This window comes from Podarcis pityusensis (genome assembly GCF_964106645.2).
Source record: "Podarcis pityusensis genome assembly, chromosome: 1".
NCBI lineage: Eukaryota > Metazoa > Chordata > Lepidosauria > Squamata > Lacertidae > Podarcis > Podarcis pityusensis.
The window spans coordinates 31881652-31904341 of record NC_138028.1 but is presented as its reverse complement, the minus strand read 5'-3'; the positions used below and the strand labels follow the sequence as shown (position 1 = coordinate 31904341).

General features: G+C 45.1%; 1 protein-coding gene across 6 annotated transcripts; it reads right to left on the bottom strand.

Annotated features, from left to right (window-relative positions):
* Positions 1 to 70: 70 nt before the first annotated feature.
* Positions 71 to 22193, bottom strand: ABCD4 (ATP binding cassette subfamily D member 4). Of its 6 annotated transcripts, none has more exons than XM_080978282.1 (19): positions 22093 to 22193; positions 18505 to 18629; positions 18244 to 18371; positions 16802 to 16941; positions 14203 to 14319; positions 13918 to 14043; positions 13287 to 13337; positions 12288 to 12382; positions 11398 to 11519; positions 7857 to 7948; positions 7241 to 7324; positions 6858 to 7060; positions 5553 to 5644; positions 5227 to 5263; positions 3236 to 3285; positions 2410 to 2462; positions 2231 to 2307; positions 1666 to 1781; positions 71 to 1516 (listed from the first exon to the last, which is right to left on the bottom strand). In XM_080978282.1, exons 1-19 carry the CDS (start codon positions 22107 to 22109, stop codon positions 1448 to 1450), a joined length of 1794 nt encoding a protein of 597 aa, XP_080834408.1. In that variant the 5' UTR covers positions 22110 to 22193; the 3' UTR covers positions 71 to 1447. The 6 variants fall into 6 exon arrangements, with proteins under 6 accessions (XP_080834408.1, XP_080834407.1, XP_080834411.1 ...); XM_080978281.1 differs by lacking the exon at positions 22093 to 22193 and adding an exon at positions 21922 to 22051; XM_080978285.1 differs by lacking the exon at positions 22093 to 22193 and having other exon boundaries at positions 16798 to 16941; positions 18244 to 18366.
* Between the last annotated feature and the right edge of the window lie 497 nt (positions 22194 to 22690).

Genomic DNA, 22690 nt, shown 5'->3' with positions numbered 1-22690 from the left:
AGTCTGCAGTGAAGCATCTCCAAACCAAATAAACTTCAAGTTAAAAAGAAAATTCACACTGGAACAGATCTGCAAGTCTGTCTACTTTACTCCAGGTTCTGGGAGGGGGGGGGGAACACTCGGTTTTCGCCACCTGAAGCATTCATTGGGCAGGTAGTTAAAAGGAGAGCGGAGGCGGCAGTACGGATGTATGAATAGAGAAAAGTATACAGAATGATTGGATGCTGTGCAGATCTGGGGCCTTACCATGACTTCTTCCAGATTCTGGACTTCAAAACAATATAGGACAAACACACACGTTTTCAAGCTTTGTCTTTCACGTCACTCTTCCCTTTTATTATTCTAATCCAATAAAAAAATACAAATTAGTCCAAAGAAAGTAGCCCTTGCAGTTGGCATTAGCCCACGGATTCTCTGCTAGACAGCATTTCCACCTGTCTCAATGAGACACTTCAGTGAGGTCCGTCTAGACACCTGCCTCAGCTGCAGGTATTAATTACTGCATGTAATATTACTGAATATATTGCAGCCTTGTCAATCACATGCCTTCTAACTGCTCTGCTGGTTCAAATGCTGACCCTCCATGGAAACTAAAGATGTGGAGGAAGTACACCAGGCTTCCTCAACCTCAGGCCTCCAGATGTTTTGGGACTACAATTCCCATCATCCCTGACCACTGGTCTTGCTAGCTAGGGTTCATGGGAGTTGTAGGCCAGAAACATCTGGAGGGCCGAGGTTGAGGAAGCCTGAAGTACACTGTTGTGGTATGAAGGCCTGAGATCCTCAGCACTTTCAGGCTCTTTAATGAACGCTTATTTAAACAAAAATAGGTTCATCGGGTGAAGGGGAAATCTGTGTATAATATATGCTTCTGGTAAACTTCCAAAACAGACATGTATTTTCACACTTGTGGGCAACCAAGAGCAAGGCAGCCCCCTGAGCACAGCAGAGATAGAGATCTTCCCACATGGAGGCTCCTGGCTGTGGCAACGAGGCAGAAGCTCCAATACTGAAACCAATACATCCTTCTCAGTCTCAGATGAGAAGGATCCTGCTCCATTCACTGCCAGCACTGCTTCAATGTTATTCAAAGTTGTTTTCACTTAAAGAAGTTGCAAGGATGGAAGCAGCAAAGGCCTCTTCCTTCCTTCTGGGAGAGATCTTGAGTGGGAGACGCAGCAGTCAGAACAGTGGACTGGTAGCCATTTATACAGAAAGGCAAAGTGGGGGGGAGGAGTTTGAATCCCCCTGCTCTTTCACAGTATAAGCTGGAGACCTTTGGGTCAAATAAGCCTTAATGCACCTGCTGGCTTTGAAGTCCTGAAATATTTCAGATACATGCTTCCTGTAAAAGGTGTGTTCATTTCAAGGCACTTTGGTATGTGACCCAGCTGAGGCTTTAGTTGCATTCTTTTTGGCTGTTGTCCATGACAAGTCAGGGAGTGGCTCAGTCTTTCTTTATTCTGCTGAGCTCCCATTTACCTTCTCCGTACAGGTTCAGACGCCAACTGTGAAACTGAAAATAAAGAGTAAGTACAGAAACAGAGAGCTATGGCTTTAAGAGGGATTTTGCCATCCACACACACACACCACTGGCCCCGTGAAAATAAAACCTTATCTGTCCCAGCAGTTCTGCTCAGACAGATTGACTCCACACCACCCTACCTTTTCCAGGCTCTTGCGATGTCCCACGCTGACCAGAGTCATTCCCAGGTGTGCACAGATCCTGTACAGCTCATCCTCTGCATCCTCTGTGAGTGCGCTGGTAGCTTCATCCAGCACTGCAAGCAAAAAACAACAACACCCATACGGGAATCCTCTCAATATGGCACCATCCAAGTCTCTTCCTCTTGAATAAAGTGTGACAAATTTGCAAAGTGATAGCTGTTCACCAGTTGTTTTCCACTACAAAAGGCAACCTGAACACTCTCTACGTACTGGGCTGGTACAATGGAGAGTTCTGACCCTCTAAACCAGCAAGAAAATATAAGCCAGTTACAAAGCTGAGGAAAAGAGGCAGATTGGGATGGTTAGATTAGAAGTTGTGGTGCCTGCCATCAGTAAAATCACAGGCAGTAGCCAACAGGTAGCCAATGGCCCTTGTGCTACCTTCTTCTGCACAACATTCCATCTCATAACGCTGGCTATTCAGGGATTGTCTGTGGTCAAGGTAAAAAGCAAAGCAGGGAGTCCCATAATTAAGGAACTCAGAAAGAAACACCTTCCTCACCTGCATACTGAGGCTGGAGATAGAAAAGTCGGGCAAAGGAGAGCCTCTGCATCTCCCCTGGAGACAGAATATCATACCTGCAGCAAAGGCAAAACAATCTGTGATTAGAACAACCTTGCAGCTCAAGACTTGCCCACAGCAAACAACAGGAGCCCCACTGTCACACTAAACAGCCTTACCAGTTCCAGTCCACTGGCTGGTCCAAACCACCTGTCCTTGCTAGCAAATCAGACTGCATAAAAAAGAAGGTGAAAAACAAATTATTCCAGCCTTGGTCAAGAGGTGGACACAGCCATAAGGACATTTTCTGTCTTAATCCTGCCCACCCATTGCCAGCTGGTAATTGGTGTCATCTTGTCATTTTTGTTTTGCTCCCATGCCTTCTATATAATCATCATGGTCATCAGAACTTCTGTTGCTTTTGCTCATATGATGTACATAAACCAGGGCTTAATTTGAGCCAGAGCTCAGCTTTGGAAGCAGTTTTTAATATAGTTGCCCATGTTAGGGGACATTCGGCACAGAAACATGTGTGTATACCTTTAAGAAGTTTCTGGGATTAATTGGCTGCAGCTGGCCGTGGCTATAAAGGGAAAAAGCTGAGTTTTGTGGCCTGCCTGCAGGAATAACACCCACCAGAGTTTGTGTTTATTGTTTAGTAATAAAGTCTTCGTTTTAGTTTGGGTTTTTACACCTATGTCTCCTGGAGTCACTCTGTCCTCTGCCACCAGCTGGAAATCCCCCTCCAACAGCCCAGGCTTTGGAATACAAGATAGCACATACTCAGAGCTACATTCATCTCAGAATTCATGGAGACCACATTACTCTTTGGACTGATCCAATCTTCCATGGCCAAACAGTGGGGCTTTCTGGCAATCCCAGCATCCTCCATTTTAGGAATGATCCAGACATTTACAGTGCACCTTGCTGAGCTTTTATAGCCACTTTCTATCCCCAAATCGGGACAGAAATCAAAGCGCATCCTTTATTCCCTCGGTAACTCACCAACCCAGTCAGCTCCAGGAATCTCAGAATCCTTTCATCATCCGAAGACCCTATTGTGCAAGGAATTACATTCATGATAACAGGACTGTGGGGGGAAGGGTCACTCTGAAGATGGGTCATCAGGGGACAGGGACCTCTTTGCACTTGGTTTGGCTGCTTTGATCATGCTTTAGAAGATCTGAAAAGCCAATAGCTCAAACCTAAACATATCATGTGGAAGCCCATCCCAAGTTATCAATAGGATGTATCACCACATAATGTACATAACAATGGGAGGAAGCCAATTAACAGATGGACTTTCAGCTCAGGTGGACATCTTCTGAGCTTACTCTAGAATTCTATCTCCTATGGGAAGAACTTTTAGGAATAGTACTTTCATCCTCTTTCTTTCTGACACCAAGGAAGGCTTTTTCTGTCAGGTGACAGAAAGAAGGAGGTGGAGAAGAAATATTGTAGTTCTTTTGGTGGGAAGCTGTAGATGGGAGATATGGGGGAGGGGGGAAGACACCATGACTCTTTTGCAGGTTTGGAAGCTCAGGAAGAACACACTGTGGTCGTGCAGCTGTTGGGTCACAAAGAGGAAAATTACGAGGAAGGGAAACGGAGGCAGGGATGAATAGCAGTCCTAGGGGAAACTGAGACTGGGAGCAGGAAGATGTTGTCATCTTGGAAAGGGAAACTCCAAGGGAAACTGAGATGGGTGTTGGTGTGTGGGGCAAGCAGCAGGGCACTCCATAATATTGAGTGTCAACACTGGCAACAACAAAGAATCAGAGAGGAGGAAGATCACTTAATCCAACCCCCTGCCAATGCAGGAAATTTTCTACTACAACATCCCTGACAGGTGACCATCCAGTATCTGCTTAAAAACCTTTCATGAACATAAATCAAACAGGTTTAATAGGCATTCCTCTTTAAGCTGGTATCGAAAACTATCTTTGAAACATGGTTAAAACATTTGGTAGCATTGCATTTATATCACACCAACCCTTTAATTTAGGTATCCCAAGTATGAAGACGAAGGCAATGGGAGAACAGGAGTGATCTAAGAAATTAGAGAAATTGAACATGCATCTATTGGAGGAACAACTTAATCCAAATAGCAGAGTTAGTAATCACTGAGACAGAAGCAAAGCAGAAGGCCTGACAACCTACAAAGTAACTGCTGGCTTCTATTTACCATATATTAATTTGGTTTATATTCAGATGATCTTCCAGACTATCTGGAAGCAGAGAACAGATGCCTCTTTATATTGCTTTATTTAGAGAACATGTCTCCCTAGGGGCTCCAGTTGGTCTGAGAACTTCATTTTCACTAATAAAGATTAGTTTTACTTTCAGACAGCCCAAACAAAGTTAGCTTTCTCCACCACAGGGGCACCATTTGATCATTGTCAGGACTGCTTCACACATGCAAAGTACTCATTTGATCCTAATACATTAGAGACTCATCCAGGCTTCCGCTTGTCCTGCTTTCCCCTAGGAAAACCTGATTTTTACCACCTTTCTGCGGATTGACGTTTGCTCCGATTCAGCGGTAAAGGGGTTTTTTCTTGGGGAAAGCAAGCACGGCAGGGCAAAGAGAAAACCTCTTGGATCTGTGGCCAGAAAGTGTGGGACAAGCAGAAAACTGCTCGGATCAAGCTGAAGTTTGGGCAAGACCTTTAATGGGTGCATATAACCAACTGAAAGCTTCCTTTTGCTTCACAGCCTCCATGCCGAGTAAGCACAAGAATGGACATTTTGCACCACTCCACATACCGAACACTCCCCTGCGATTAATATCCTGGTTCAGCTAAGTTTTGCAGGAAAACAGATACAGCTACTGAAAGAAGACCCAGGCAAGCACAATGCTGATTCATGCAGCGTGGACACACACACACACACACACACACACACACACACACTGCAGAGAAGAGCAGCAGCACAGGAAAAGCCCAAAGCAATCTGAGCCCATTTGGGCACAAGAGTTCCAGTGCATTTCCACTCACCCGAAACTGGATAGATTTCCTTCAGAGGGTATATCACCTAAATCAAATAAACCAGACACATACTCCAAATGAGAGTCTCCACCGCAGTCTTACGCAGATGGAAGCAGCCACAATACTCTCTCTGCTAAGAGCTTTCTAATAAACATTAATAGGCCTCTGGCCCCATGTATTGAATTAAGGCAGGCCATTTCCTGGCAATTCAGCTTGCAGCAATTGTAACAGGTATGGTTGGTTGTTGTTTTTAGAATTGCCACTGTTACCAAACTAGTCTGTGGGTGAGCAGAGGACCACCCCCACCCTGGGAATCTGGCACCGAGGTCACTTACCTGTTCCCGCAGGGTCCCATCTGTGAAGAATGGCCGCTGTGGCAGGATAACCACCCCATGGGGGCCAAAGCAAGTCAGCATGTGGACGTCCCCTGCAGAGACCCAGCAGAAGGAATCACACAGACATAAGCCTATGAGCCAACACTTCGGTAACAAACTTGAACTTAACACTTGGATTTGATCTAGTCTGCGCAATCATACCCTGGCCTAATAAACCAGAATATAAACCAGCTCTGTGCACCTGCATGAAAGCCCCTTCGTTCTTGCTTTGCTCCTCCCTTCGTGCAAGTGGTGAAGCAACAGGAAACCAGAACCTCCCATTATATGCAAACCAGGAACTATGGTTAATAGCTTTCAAACCGGGGAGGATTTGTAAGCTAACTTTAAACCTTGGCTTCACAGCTTGGTTTGCTTGAAAGCCATTAATTGTAGCTTCCCAGTCTGCCTGTAATACGAACCCATGTCTGGCTCATATTGCCACTTGCCTGAAGGAAGGAGCAAAGGAGCTGTGGGCGGGTGCGTGGAGCTCATGCACAACCTGGCTTAATAAGCCACAATTTGAATGTGCCAAGGCCGCTATCTCAATACTTCTTACAACAACCTTGTACAGCAGGCTAGTATAATTCCCCATATTGGGGTGGCAGAGGGGAAAAGAGAGATGGGGGCTAAGGGGCAGTGGTTTGCCTAGTTCTGCAGTGCCATGCAATGTCTATGGCAGTGGCTACGAATGAATGAATGAATGAATGAATGAATAAATAAATTATTATTTATACCCCGCCCATCTGGCTGGGTTTCCCCAGCCACTCTGGGCAGCTTCCAACAAAAGATTAAAAATACATTAAAAAATCAGTCATTAAAAACTTCCCTAAACAGGGCTGCCTTCAGATGTCTTCTAAACGTCAAATAGTTGTTTATTTCTTTGACATCTGATGGGAGGGCGTTCCACAGGGCGGGTGCCACTATCGAGAAGGCCCTCTGCCTGGTTCTGCCTGGTTCTGTAACTTGGCTTCCCCCAGTGAGGCAACCGCCAGAAGGCCCTCGGCGCTGGACCTCAGTGTCTGGGTTGGACGATGGGGGTGGAGACACTCCTTCAGATATACTGGGCCGAGGCCACCATTAAGTCTGCACTGGGGAGGGCAATATCACTAAGAACTCAAGCACGAAAGAGACTACATCTGGGTTCCTGAACAGTCCAAATCCAGCATTTGCCTCACAAACCTATGGGGAAACCATGTTCCACCCTCCAATCTGCTGCAAGGGCCCCCTTTCACCAAAGGAATGTTTCAAGGAGGCTGATGAACTCACCCTGCTTGCTCTCCCAGAGGCCACCGAGGACACGCAGCAAAGATGTCTTCCCTGTCCCTGTGTTCCCGGTGATCAGTAGATTGTTCCCTTGCGTGACTCTCAGGTTTAGATCCTTAATGAGCAGCTTCTCAGAGGGAGCAGAGAGAGAGATTTTCTCCAGGAGGAAAGCTGTGTCGCTTGAGACCACCTCCTCTTTGGAAACGCTGATGGCATCAGTGCCCCCACCACAAGAAAGGAGGAAAGGTAAGTAGAAGGAAACATCACAGTTCAGTGGCCAAGGTGTTTGGCTGCCTTTTAGGTTCACCACTCGGTGGTACAAGAAACACCATAGCAAAAACAGGAAAACTGTCGTCCCATGCTTGATGTTAGCTAGAGATACTCACCTGTTGAATTCCCATTTGCCTGGGGAGTCACAGTCGTTTTGCTTCCTGGAAAGTTTCAACAGCATCTCCAGCAACTCCCCAATTCTACAAAAAAACCCCAAGAAAGTTGCTAATCAAGGAGTAGCAGTGATGCCCCAAAGCAGCAAACTAGCCTGAATGACAAGACCCAGAAGCCTAATCTCCACAAGGGAAAAGAAAAAGGTTTATTAACATATTACTAAAACCTGGTAAGTAGTGAATATTGTTTGCAGGATAGTAATGATCACCTAACGTACATAGTCTGAACACCATGTCACATGGGCAGAAATATCAGCCTGCTAATTGATTTAAGAGGAAAAATTCAGATTCTCTCCGCTGCAGCAGACACAAAGATTATAACAAAATATATTTGACATTCTATGCCTAATGGGGAAAGGAGATTCCTTGTTTGTTTCTTTTGAATGGATGCCTCTGAAGAGAGACCGACTTAGTGCACCCATACTGGGACACAGGAGTCTCCTGCATTGTTTATTACCTTTGATGGATCCATAAGAAGCAGATGCTCTTTTTTTTTTTTACACACACAGGTCCTCACTATTATGACATAGGTGCCCCTCAAGCAGGCAAGAGGACTTACCTGTGTGTATAGCCAGCTACGTCAGACACGGTGGTGGAGAGGTCAATGAGCTGGCTGAAGCAGCCAATGAGGTAAAGAGAGACAAAGGCATTCTGCAAGACAAATCACACACAAGCCAAGCATTAGCAAGGGCTGGGAAGCAAAAACATACAAGAAGCAGCTTCCACATCTTCATGCCTCAAAATCAGTTGGGGGAGTGGTTTGGCTCCCCAGCTGGTAGCAGAATTGAGCATTATCTGATTCCTGAGATGGACTGATCGTTTTGCAAAAACAATTACGTGGGTCAAAATTTTTGCAAAACCTCAGCAGGCTGATTGCCATTTTTGATAAAGGAAAACAAAACTTGGGGGTGGTGGGGGTAATGGCAGGAATCTGTTCAAGCGACCTGCAAAAGCCTCCTGTTGTCTTCTAAGCTTTCAGCAAACACTGACCACAGTTAGGAGGGTAAAGGCAAAAAGAGAAGCACTGAGATTCTCAGGTTTGTTGATTTATTGCAAACGAGTAACACAGAAACACAACTGCCCCAGGGAGCAGGGATTCTGGTATCTGGCCCACTCAACAGCAAGTACGCATGCATGAGCTCAGCTACAAAGGGCTCTCGCTGAGTAAGCCAGCAAGGAAGAAGCAAACGGAGGGCTAGACTGAAGAAAGACACTTGGCCAAGGAGGAATAAGACCCTAGGGTTAGGAAGTCACCAATGAATTAACACACTCCTTCCTCACTTTCCAAGGCTGCAGGGGCAAGATGCCTATTGAGGTTGCCTCAGAAGAGCATCCCTCCTCCAATACACTATTTGGTAACTATAGTAAGGTTACCAAACGTCCCCGTTTCCTAGGGACAGTCCCCAGATGTACAAATCAGTCCCCATACAAAATCCATTGAAGTTGAAAAGTGTCCCCGGATTCATTGAAATAAATCCGGTAACCTTAGGCCGCTTGGATTACTGGCACATTATAGGAGGCAAGACACACTTTACACAGGGACCGCTGCCTAACAGAAAGCTACTCCAAAACAGAAGGCTCGTTGGCCTCTGTACTCTGTAATATATCTAGATTATAGACCAAACTGGCTTTGAAATTTTAGTGCAATTAAGAGCTTGAAAGCAATGAGCCCTAACATGGTTAGAGGACCAGGGATTGCAATTGTGTGTGCGTGTGTACACACACACACACACACACACACACACACACACACAGGTAAAGGGACCCCTGACCGTTAGGTCCAGTCGCGGACAACTCTGGGGTTGCGGCGCTCATCTCGCTTTATTGGCCAAGGGAGCCGGCATACAGCTTCCGGGTCATGTGGCCAGCATGACTAAGCCGCTTCTGGCGAACCAGAGCAGCGCACAGAAACGCCGTTTACCTTCCCGCCAGAGTGGTACCTATTTATCTACTTGCACTTTCAAACTGCTAGGTTGGCAGGAGCAGGGACCGAGCAATGAGAGCTCACCCTGTCGCGGGGATTTGAACCGCTGACCTTCTGATCGGCAAGTCCTAGGCTCTGTGGTTTAAACCACAGCGCCACCCGCGTCCCTCATATATACACTTACACACACACACACACACACATATCTACATATAAACAGCAGCCTACAGCTTTTCCAATCTAGCTTCAGGCTGATCTTGCCAAGGTCCACCTTTGCTCCCAGGAGGCTGCCAGACCTCATCTAAAGAAGCCTCTTGCTGCACAGTGAGGAATGCCAGGCTCAACTATTTTTATCCCTCTGCAATTAGTTCCTGACTGTTTGGTTGGGCTAAATGGATTACGTTATGGCAGGCTCGCTCCCAGGACTGAATTAGGCCACATCTTGTTTACAGAGGGAAGGATCTCATGCTATGACAGATGAAGCAATAAATTTGCTGCCTTAACTCTCTGCTGCCCTGTACCTGCAAACTCCCAGCAGGAAGGCTATTCACACATTATGCTGTACACAGGTGCAGGCATCTATGCGAATGACTGCATTGTATGGTGAATTTAAAATTCAACATGTGGACTAAGCCCCTTAAAAAAGTGGAGTACAGATTGTGTGTACTTCTGTGTATGCACCTATGCAGTGTTTTAGGATGCTGGAGCAACACACACCCTGTGGCAGAGTTGTGTGCTCTTGCTGATCTCCTTCCCAGCTTCTACTTGGGATATAAAGAGACAGCATCCCTAAAAAACAGTGCCATCTCCCCAAAAGAGCAATAAAACCACCACCAGTAGCGCTTGAGGTATCACATTTGTTCTCTCTTTGTGGTGGTTTGGCCCTGTCTTTGGACTGACTTGCTCTTCATTGCTTCCAATTACTACTCATTATTTACTATTTGTTAAATTTCTATGCTGCCATTCATCTGAGGGTCACAGGGCCGTTTACAATATAAAAAACACAACAATGCATAACATACAACGTGCTGCCATCTGCCTTACTGCAGGGCAGATTCAAGGGTAAACCATATGAGGAACGAGTCTGCCCCTGCAGCTTAATGGAGGTAGAAACTGTCTCTGATGCCTTCTTACGCTGCCATTTCTACGGGGATATACGCTCGGTATTTATTACCCCTGCTATGCAAAAATCTCCAAATGAATCTGAACTTCAATGTCTAAAATCCCTGGTAGAGGACAAGGATCCTGAGATCACGTTAAGGGTAGCCAAATTCTGTGCGTTTGCCATAAAACTTAGGGAACAAGCTGTGCTATCATGATGATTTAAGCCTTAAAAGATAATTTTAGGTTATATGTTAGTGTCTAAGTTTTAATTTATATATTTTTTAACTGTTGCTATATCTGTAGTGTCCCTGTTATACCTAATTGCAAATTCAAATGTATCCCTATCGTGTTTTATGACTTCTTTGATATTGTATGTGGGCTGGAACTGGTCTGTGACCGAAATTATAAATTGAATTCAATACATAACATAGCAACAAGCGAAAACAATAATTTTGCCTGGCGCCAAAAGATATGTAACAAAGGCTCCAGGTGAGCTTCCCTGTCGGGAGAGCATTCCACAAGCGGGGAGCCACCACTGCAAAGGCCTGCTCTTGTGTTACCATCCTCCAAACCTCTCACAATGGCGGCACACAAAGAAGGACCTCAGATGATGATTGCAGGGTCTGGGTTGGTTCATACGAGGAGAGGCGGTTCTTGAGGTATTGCGGTCCTGAGCTGTTTAAGGCTATTATGTGGTCAAAAGCCCTATGCCAGGAAAGCATAACAGTTTGCAGAGTTAGGCAGGGCAGCAACAACACAGAGCTGGCTGGAACACCTGAGCTCCCACATATTACACCTGGGCTGAGGGAACGTCACTGGCTGCCAATCAACTATCAGGCTACACTCAAGCTCTTGTTACTAATGTTTAAAGCTCTGAGCAACTCGGGGCCAGGTTAAATGAAGGACCAATTTCTTCCCTGTAGACCAGTAAGATCACCGAGGAAATGTTACTCCTGGCACTACAGCCTACAGGACATCACAGGTCAGTGTGTAGGAATATCGGACCTGGGACCTTCTGCATGCAAAACATTATGTGCTCTAGCGCTGAGCTATGGTGCTGCAAAAAGCTTACCTTGCTAACCAAAGAGCTCAGTCCTGCTGGATCCAGATCAGAGTAAACTCCATTGAAAATGGGAATAGCAATCACCACATAACTCAGGATACTGCCCAGATAGTCAAAAGTGTTGATTCCAACTAAGCAGAAAAAAGACAATACAGTGGTAATGCCGGCAGATCAGTTAATCTAGGACCTCCATCTACACAGTTTATATATAGATAGATAGGTAGATATAGATATTGATATGTATATGTATAAAATTCTTATTAATTTTTTTGTTGTACAATTTAGAATACTCATTTAAACATCCTTAAAATATCAGTGACTTCCCTTCTCTTTCCATGGTTCATTTTGCATATCATAAATCCCTACATATTTTACATAAACGAAACCATTAAGTATTCCATTATTACATCTACACAGTTTTTTGTGTTATGTTTTAAAAGTTTATCAGGAACATATTCTCTGGGAACAAAGCCAGTTAACAGTGCTACTCAAGATAATAACTGTCAGTTAGAAGGACAATCTATTTCAGTTCAGCACTCAGTACCCAGTAACAAAATGTTTAGACAGCTCCTCTGGCAGACAGAGCCTGAGATAGCAAAATCCATGAGGCCCAAGCACTGCTTGGCCTACTTCCTTGCGGCTACTATTCTTTCCCAGAGTTCAGTCTCAAGGCCTTGTTGTTCGGCCTTTTCAGGCACTCCTGTGAAGGCCCAGAATGACCCCATTTTGGTCTGGATTCCAGTAGTACCCATTTTCTCCCTCATTGGTTCATCAACTTGTTCTCTGTTCCCATTTGAACAGCCACTTCCCAAATGTCTTTTCTGCACGGCAGAAATCTAGAAGCTCCCTTCCCTGTGTAACGAGTGAAGGAGGGGATGAAGGAAACCAGTTCTGCTTACTGTACAACCACAGCTCCTTGCCTATCAGCTCCCTCTGGGTCTGCAGGAGGCTTTGCAGCCTGCGGTTGGTTCGCATGTGCTCAACTTCCCCAGCTCTGAAAAGCAGGACAGTAGCGCACAGTCAGTCTGGACAGTGATCATTCCCACGGACCTTAACCCTGGGGTAAGATGCATGTATGCGCATATAGAGGATGACAAATGGATGGTGGCGATTGGTTGCTGCGTGAATACAACTTCTCCCCGGAAAGTGCGTGAAGAGGAGACAACCAACAGATACACCTAATCCACACTTTCTTAACTCTTGTGAGATTTCCAACAACAACAGTGACCTCATGTGGCAAAAAGCAGCCATGACGTGTGTGGTTTTCTTTCTGTTTTTTCCTGCTTGCCTTTCTTTCCCCCACCCTGTTCTGCTAGTGTTATTCCTCCTCTTCTTGCTTTCATAACTGTGGGGTGTTCCGTGAGCCGAGTAACCGACAAACAACAACAATGGGTGAACTGGTGTGTGGGTGGAGAATAGAGAACAGAATGGACAGACATCCTGCTATCTAGCCAAATTATCAAAGTGAACTATGTAATGATGAATTACTAATCTTACACTTAAAGCCAGTGTGGTGTAGTGGTTAAGAGCGGTAGACTCATAATCTGGTGAACTGGGTTCGATTCCCTGCTCCTCCACTTGCAGCTGCTGGGTGACCTTGGGCTAGTCACACTTCGCTGAAGTCTCTCAGCCCCACTCACCCCACAGAGTGTTTGTTGTGGGGGAGGAAGGGAAAGGAGATTGTTAGCCACTTTGAGACTCCTTAGGGTAGTGATAAAGCGGGATATCAGATCCAAACTCTTCTTCTTCTTCTTAAAAGAACAAAAAACAAACAAACAAACCTGACCACCACCAAGAAGTTTGTGGGACACACTTCAACACAAACTGTGCAATACTCGCAGGAACCAAAGACGTCACAGGAAAAAAGATACTAAAAAGTGAAATGTCCACTTACTTACCTGTAAAAAGCAGCAGATTCGGCATTCACCCGTAGCTGCATATGCTTAAACCTGTTAAATCCAGAAAACACTTGCTTCAATGGTCATTTTTTGGGATTGAGTGATCAGCGTCTCTGCAAAACCCATTCTTATTTCTGCCTTAGAATGACTCAGGCCACTGGTCCACTAAGCTCAATATTATCACCACTGACTGGTAGCAGCTCTCCAGGGTTTCAGACACAGGATCTATTCTGGCTCTACCTGGAGATGCCAGGGATTGAACCTGGGACCTTCTGCATATAAATCAGATGCTCTACCGCTGAGCCAAGGCCCCTTCCCCAAACCATATACATCACTTAGGCTGGAGAGCAGACACAGAACTCTGCTATAGCAAGAGACAGCAAAGGACTTAACAGCCAGGTTTATGTGTATGAACATCCTCATCTTCAGCAGCAGCAGTCTATCTGGCTTGCAATGTGCATTCCATTTGTGAGCCATCAGGAAGTTCATATCCTAAGAAGACTTCTATAAAGGATTCTCTTAACACAAATCACAACCAGCAAATGAGAAAAGAACAGTGGCACACACATCATTTCAGACTATACCTATTTCCAGTGTCAAACTGATCATGAGACCGGCTGAATAAACTCACCTGAAATCACCTTCCAGCTTCTCCTGCTGCACCAGCTTTGAAACAATGGGGCTCATTAGGATCTTGTTAACAATTGTGCCCATGATAAAATATCCAAAAATACTCACTGGGCCCATCCAGCCAGTGCTAGGCAAGAGAAATGGAGAGAGATTAGCGAAACTGTCAGCGGAAGGCTGCCTTCTAATATATTAGAGGCTCATCTATGCTGTACTCCAGTTGGGACAAAAGTTAGGGCTGCCCCTAAGCATGTGGTCATCCCTCTCCCTAGGTGAAGACCGCCCCTACCTGTAAAAGCACTGATAGGTGTAGTAAGCAAGTGTGAAGGGAGAGATGATGAGCTTACTGGCCATGGAGCTCAGCTGCTTGCAGAACCTCTCCACATCCTGGCTGATTCTTTGATCCCTGCACGATAAAAAGGATATTTAAATTTGCATTGACTGCTATGACAGAATGAGCAAAGCATAAGGAAAGTTAACATGTTAGGAACAGAACAGTTTGTCCACACAGAATCAGAGCTGGGTAGTTATGCAGTTTTAAGGCTGGGGACGTATTTTCTTTTTAAAATTATTAGCTTGCAAATCAATGCTAAACAACAGCTGGCAAAAATACCAGCATGGTTACTGGCAGAGAATCACAGTGTCAGAAGGGATCTCAAAGTCAGAAGGAGCGTCTCCACCCCCATTGTTCTACCCGGACACTGAGGTCCAGCACCGAGGGCCTTCTGGCAGTTCCCTCACTGCGAGAAGCCAAGTTACAGGGAACCAGCCAGAGGGCCTTCTCGGTAGTGGCGCCCTCCCTGTGGAACGCCCTCCCACCAGATGTCAAAGAGAACAACAACCACCAGACTTTTAGAAGACATCTGAAGGCAGCCCTGTTTAGGGAAGCTTTTAATGTTTCATGTATTACAGTATTTTAATATTTTTTGGGAAGCCGCCCAGGGTGGCTGGGGAAGCCCAGCCAGATGGGCAGGGTATAAATAATAAATTATCATCATCATCATCATCATCATCATCATTATTATAGTGCAACCTCCTCCTGCATGCAAGAAATCAGCTGTTTCAACAGCCTCGAAGGGGAGCCTTCCAGCCTTATCTTATAAACCTTATTGTTGGGACACTCCATCTTCTCCTTCCTCAAATATTAGAGTCCTCCAGCAGAGCACTGATTCCACTGCTCTATACAAGCGCTTGTTTTTTGTATCAGTTTGCTGCAATCACTGCTGAGTTGACATTACCCAAGAATTGGAGTAATTCAACTGCTGGTTATTTTCAGGAACCAAAAACTGCATTTTTAGAATTCCTGTTTCACAACATCAAGTCAAAGAAAGTCATTATTAGGTTTGTAGCTTCCCCTTTGCAACTCCAACCTTAACCATGTCTTGCGAGTTATCTAAACAGCTACAGAATTACACCTATAGTTGTTCCATACTATGAAGAAAGCAAATGCTAATTGTGCTGCAACTTAAGGATCACACCACAATGTCAGATAGCCTGTACTTTAATCAAATTGTACTTTAATCCAGTTACCAGTACTCTTCAATTTTTTTCTCACAAGCAGGTTCATTTTGTCTTATAAAACAACAGCCTCCCCTAACCTGATGCCGTCCAGTTGTTGCAAGGTCACAAATCCCATCATCCATGTTGGCCTGGCCTGATGGGAGATGTAGTCCAAAACTTCTCGAGGGCACTAGAATCTCGAGGGATTAGCATCCTAATGTGATTCTAGCATTTCAAAAACTAAACTAAAGCAAACTAAAGCAATACAGGGAAACTGTCCTCTAAAGCAGTTTAAATTTCAATAGTTTAAATAACTGGAGCCCTTTCACATATTGCTATTGTTAGCCTCTTTACACATCTCCAATTAGATATGGACAAAAAACCCCACCCCACATTTGGTTGTTGCAGTTTGCATTTTAGTTTTACATATAGTGGGTGGAATTCAGCATTGTACTAGGGGGGTCAATCTGTCAGGCCAAGCATTTCCACTTGCCAGACTGATTCCCGCCCCCACTTCCACCCTATGTGCTGCTCTGGGGATTCTCCTAAACTCCCACTCAAGCCAATGGCTGGGACATTCAGTGGGAGGAGCCCTGTAGCACTAGTGGGACACACTGCGCCGACTTCTGCTAACACAACTATTGCTTTGAGTCCTGCCTGGTGGGTTGCAGCCAACTATGCCCTACTCAGAGTAGACCCTTTAAAATTAATGGGCCAATGTTAGTTGCATCCATGAATTTCAGTTGGTCTACTCTGAGCAGGACTAACACTGGCTAAAACCCAGTGCCTGGAGCAGAGAGCATGTATTAAAAATGTAATCATAATAATTTTATTATTTATGCCCCGCCCATCTGGCTGGATATTAAAACTACTTCCCTGTGCGTCTAAAGAAAAGCCCATGGCTCCCTAGAGTAGAGCTTTCCAAACTTTTCATGTTGGTGACACACTTTTTAGACATGTGTCATTTTGCGACTAATTCAATTTTCCTAGCAAACGGGAGGTTAAACCAGGTATCCCCAAACTTGGCCCTCCAGATGTTTTGGGACTACAACTCCCATCACCCCTAGCTAACAAGACCAGTGGTCAGGGATGGTGGGAATTGTAGTCCCAAAAACATCTGGAGGGCCGAGTTTGAGGATGCCTGGGTTAAACTAACCCCTTTCCAGCACTGGGAGGAGCATGGGGAGCATTCGAGTGACACACCTACACATTGCAGCCGACACACTAACGTGTCGCGACACAGTTTGGAAAGCTCTGCCCTAGGGAGAGAAAAACAAAGCCGGTCAACGTATATGGGGAGCAACAAAGCCAGCCCTCATCAAGGCAGATGGTGTACAAAATATGCTAGAAGGTGCCAGGAGGAGTTCGAATCATGTCCAGCCACTTACGGATTATCGATTTCCTCATGCAGAATATTCAAGGTATAATACACCTGGCCCTGAAAGTAGTAGCCATGGAGGTATTCTGTGAGAGTCTTCCTCCAGCTCACATACATCAGGTTGCGGATGAACTGGTCAAAGCTCTTCAGCTGAGAAGAGAGAGAAGTGAGACTCACAATGGGGAGAGGAGATGAGATTAAGGCAAGAAAAGCATTTATGGCTACTCTTGTGGTCCAACAACTGCACTTACGATGTCATATGACATCAAGTGGGTATGTTCCCACCTTCCTGAGCGGAGCCAATCCCAGCAGGCTTGCACCAAATTTAAACAGTGTGAGATATAAGCCCCACCGATAACAAATGGAATGGGCATGCAAAATTAGTGGGGCTAATTTAGCCCAGAGATTCCCCAGCGATGGATTGCATGAACACATTGACCCAAATAAAGTCTTCTAGTCTGAAGGCATCCTCTGCTCAAAGCAACTGATTTAAAGCATTAGATGAATCCCCCCTTGTCCGACTGCTGACATAAAAAGCTCTTCACAACAGCTAACAGTCCAGATGGGTTTACAGTAAACAGCACCTTCCAGAACAGAGTGGCCAGAAAGCAGTGCTGAGAGGCCCAAGTCAGATTAGCTTTTTCCATCACAGCTTAGAAACTGCGAGGGAAGAGTTAGAAAGTTACTCTCTTGTTGTTATTGTTGTTTTATGTCACCCTTTATCACAAGATCTTAGGGCAGTTCGCAAGATGAAGATGTGCCTTAGAAACTTTTGAATTGCTATGGCTGGAATCGGTGACTTGACTGTCCTGGCTTAACTGCACCATCCCTGGGGATAGCCACTTTTGTGAGGTAATAAAGCAGCCCAAAGTTATCACACGATGGAAACCAAAAAAACACATGTTATTTATAGTAAAATGAAGACCTTTAACAGTTGAAATAAAACAAATGAACAAAATAAAAGTGACAGTGTTAAGCATGCCTTTAAAAAGTGTGATTAGTCGTTAGCTAACATGTCATTTGGCCCTCAGGATACATATGTGCAGAACAAGGCAGTGTCACGGGATCATAGAATTGTAGAGGTGGGAGGGACCTCACGGGTTATCTAGTCCAACCCTGTACAGTGGTACTTCGGGTTATGGACGCTTCAGGTTACAGACGCTTCAGGTTACAGACTCCGCTAACCCAAAAATAGTACCTCAGGTTAAGAACTTTGCTTCAGGATGAGAACAGAAATCGTGCTCCGCCGGAGTGGCAGCAGCAGGAGGCCCCATTAGCTAAAGTGGTGCTTCAGGTTAAGAACAGTTTCAGGTTAAGGACGGACCTCCGGAACAAATTAAGTACTTAACCCGAGGTACCTCTGTACAATGCAGGAATCTCCACTAAAGCATCCATGACAAATTGCATTGCATGTGTTCTCGTCTCCTTGTAGGAAGAAGAGGTTTCACTTACCATAGAGTTCAGTAGAATAAGAATCAGTGCAACTGCCGTCACTTGCTGGAATCCATGGAAGTCTTTGTTCCCCAGAACTCCATAATACTGGCTGGGAATCAATCCCACCTGGTAAATGACCAGCTGCTCTAGGGGAGGTAAAGGGTGGGGAAGAGAAAAAGGATGAACTCCAAGGGTGCTCCCATATACATCGACAAGAGTCCTGGCAGATCGCAAAAGGACTTGCTTGATATCATCCTTCTTAGCCACCGACTCACTTACCCAACAGAGCAACCATGAGCAAGGTTAGGAACATCAGTACATTCTTGGAGCAGCATGCAGGAAATAAAATTTCTTGGATCTTCAGAAAACGCTGGAGAAACTGCCGGTCCAGCTGGGGCCGAGGCCTGGAAAGAACAGATTCAAGAACAGCCAGGTTATCAGGCTAGCACGCAAGCCACACACAAAGGTCTGCTCAGTTCAGACTGGCTGAAACCAAATGAAATTCTGGAATTGCCCTCTGAAAACAGGAATGGGAGAGATTTCACCCCGATACTCCAATAGTAACCTACCCTACAGCAATAATGAAGAATCCTCTCTGTTAGCATGGATCTTTTCTTTGAAGACCAGAGGTGTATCCTCTGTTGGAAATGTACTAAAGTGCTCTAGAAAAGAAATCCAGAGCTCATTGTGCCCCATGAATAAAAAGGTGGGATAGAAATGCAATAAATAAATGAAAAGTAAAATATGTGAAAAAGCTATAATTCTTCACAGTAACAAAGAGAGCCCCACACAGCCATCTTCCTAAGCAAATGCAAGGATTGATTTGTTTCTCCTTGGGAAAATATAACCTGTTGCATGACTTGATCTTTCAACTAATTTGCTTAAATTAAGCTTTCCATAAATTAAACTTCTTTGCCACAACTCCCTCCTTGCATCACACACTTTTCCTACTTTCGACTGCAAGAAACCTGCAGCACCAGCATCTAAGGAAATGTTCCGAACAGATTTGCCACCTTTAATAGTTTTATTCTACTTACACTTCTGAAACGAGAAGAACTTCAGCTTTCTTTCAAGTAGCTGAAATAAATAGATAAGCCAAACTGTGCTCGAGCTGTAAGTTAAAATGCCATTGTTACTTTCTGATAGTTCACTAGGAGGGTTTTGCTGAGAGATGCAAAACTCTTCATGGGAGAAATCAAAGGATGAATGCCTAAGCTTTATTCCTTTGCTTTTTAAATATTATTTTCAGCTCCTCTTTCCTAAGCACATGGGAGTGACTGTCCTGTGAATACCACCATTGTGTCCCGAGTTCTTGTTTCTGTTTTGTTATTTTCAGTGGTTGCCCTATGGCCTTACTGACGGATCTCATTCTCTACTTGCATTAGCCTGATGTTCCATTGGGCATCTCACCTACAAGTCTTCTAAACCTAAACATGATTAGGTTTCATAGCAGTCACACGATAGCCCCAGAACTCCCATTACCTCCCTCTCAACTCCAAAGCTTATCTCTTTCCTAATTTCCTTTCCATCTTTTCTTCCTAACTCTTGTCTCCTCTTCCTGCTTTTTCACTATACAGCTTTCAGCAAACGCTCTTTGCCTTGGTCTTTGACATCTGAGATTTGTATTTTCAGGTCCCACCCTATTTTAGCTGTTTAATTCTGAATTTTAAATTGCTGTAACCCACGCTGGGACCTGCTGGTAAAGAGCAGGTATTGAATTTGAATGAGGCCAATGATATCCTTGGAGTCTGTGGGTACAATTCAACATTGCACTATTGCAATCATTCTGTCTGGGAAAACATTTCAGCTTGTCAGGTAGAACCATGTTTCCTTTTCCTGCCTGCTGTTATTCTGGGGGTTCTTCTGGCCTTGCAGAGCCAATCTGGCCGGGGCGGGAGGGAGAAGGGGGAAGTCCGATTGAACTAATGGGCCTTGTTGTGATGGCTCCTGCTGGTGCGACTATTTAATTAAATCAGGCCCTATATTTTTATCTGGGATGATTACAGTACCACCATCAATCACAGTTAAGTGCTCACAAACAGAATATCTATTTCACCTGTAAGAAAGACTCCAGTGAAAGCTACTGCTTACTACATTTATACATAATTATGAGCACACCTGAGTGGTTATAAAGCATGCTTAATGGGCAAATAATCCACATTAAGCTATCTCGGGTACCATGTGCATTCTTAGCATTGACCATTATACTATTTGAAACTCCTGGATGCCCTTCATCCCAGAGGTGCCCCATAATTCCTCACCTAGATTTGAAAACACTTAATGCACCCCTTAACACCCTCAAGCCACCCTTTGGTAATCTCAAACATGTTGATACCATATCACATTCTTCAATGAATACTGACAGGTGTAGTGCAATGTAGTGAGGCAGCTAACAGACTGAGCTATGAACCAGGAAGTCTCAGTCGACATCGGTCACAAATTTACTAGGCAATAGATTCTTAGCCTTTACAGCTCCATGTGCAACACTGAGATAATAGCACTGACCTACCTTACAGGGCTGTTTTAAACATTACAAAGAAAGAACGTACCTGAAACACATTGAGCACCTTAAGTGTACTACCTATTTACTGCCACAGGAGTGTGGTGATGACCACCCACTCAGATGGCTTTAAGGGGGAATTTGGCAAACTCAGGGATAGTTCCGACATGTACTTCCAGATGGGCATTTATTGAGCATTCATCCTGTTTTGTTTGCAGGGAGATTAAGCAATGTTTAAAGAGCATTCACTCTGATCTGTTTGCAGGGGGCTGATATGACGTTGCATTAGAGCAAGTTATCTCAAACATCCTAGTCCATTTTCCTCATTTACTGTCCTTATCACAAAAGTCTGATCTTCTGAGGAAGTGGATTTGGTCCGCAAGAACTCCCAATCAGTTACAATTGTGCAACCTGAATTTACTGGTATGCGACTCAATCCTACCCCAAACGGGGGACAGCCTGCAACTGCCCTTTGTATTCTTTCAGACACCAGATAGAAACCCACACCTTTTTTGCTGGCTTTTTACTTAAAAACGGGTTATGTCACCTTTAGGGTGTTTTTAATTATCCTGTTTACATAACTTGGCATGGATTATTTTAATGATTTTGTTTACTGAGCACTATATTTCTTTGCGTCAAAAAATGTATACACTGCTCAACTGCAAAAGAAAAAAAGAAGAACTCTCAAAGCAGTTTACGAAAATGAACTAAATATTAAAATGGTTGGTAAAAACAACAATTTAAAACTTTCAAAACTAAATTAAAATGAACTAAAAACAGATTAAAACACACATCCAATGCCCTACATATATTGGGTAGGCCTGCCTATGCAAAAATGTTTTAAGGAGACCCCCAAAATAGCAGTGAAAGCACCTGCCTGATGTCAATAGGCAGGGAGTTCCGAAGGGTAGCTGCTGCCACGCCAAAAAAATACAAACACGTGCGCACACACCTATATGCATATGCATATATACATATAATATTTTGGTGGTACTGTACAGAAATCTCTAAACAAAAAACAAAAACAAAGCCAGAGTGAGGACGTGAGGACCCTACAGTTTATGGGGAGTTTTTCGCCCCTCTGCAGCCTGATTCCTAATAAATGGGGGTCACGTTCCCCTCACACCTCCGCCCAGAACCCGAAACCCTCCGCCCGGCGCCCCCACCGCGCCCCGGCAACCCGAAGCCGCGCTCACCGGGCGCTTCCCGGCGCTGCTGCCCTGGGAGCCATGAGCGAGCTGCGCCCGGACCAGGAGTGTCTCCGCAGGGGCAAAGTCCCGGCCAGCCACGTCCGAGCACCCACCCACCCGCGCGCTCCGCTATGCTCTGGCTCGCCGGGGCTCGAGGAGCTGATGAATATTCATTACCCTTCTTGACTATTCATGACTGCGCGCGCGCGACCCGCCGACAGCAGCGACAAAGGCCGCTCCAACGAAGAGGGAGCATCGGTCACCCTCGGTGAGACAGAGGTGGGGCCAGGGCGGCTAGAGCGGCTCGGAAAACGGGAAGGCGGAGCGTGGCTGGGGACAAGGGAGGAGCTCAAAATACGGCTCCTCCTCAACCAAAGAAAGCGAGAAAAAGCAAACAGGTCCGTGTGTGTAGGCGCGCATGCTTTCCCCCCTATCTCTACGGCAAACCCTGTTCACCGTGGTCTCTGCTGGTGGTTCCATTAGAAACGAAACCGGTAGCGGAGGCTAGAGGGAGACCTCGCTGCAGATTTTAAGCTATACGTCCGGTTCTCGGTTGCACGTTTTAGGATTCTCCATGTGCGGGGCAGAAGTGGTGGAAGTACATAGAACAGCCTTATGATGTGGATTAGGAAGAGACAGGATTGCCGAGTTTCCAAAACGAACTTTCGCTGCTTAAAAACTTTCACTGGATTCTTCCTTTAAATCTGTCTATCCTCTCTTTTTCTGCACTCACCGACTGCTAAAATAACTTTTAAAAACTGCAAGAGCAAGCAAC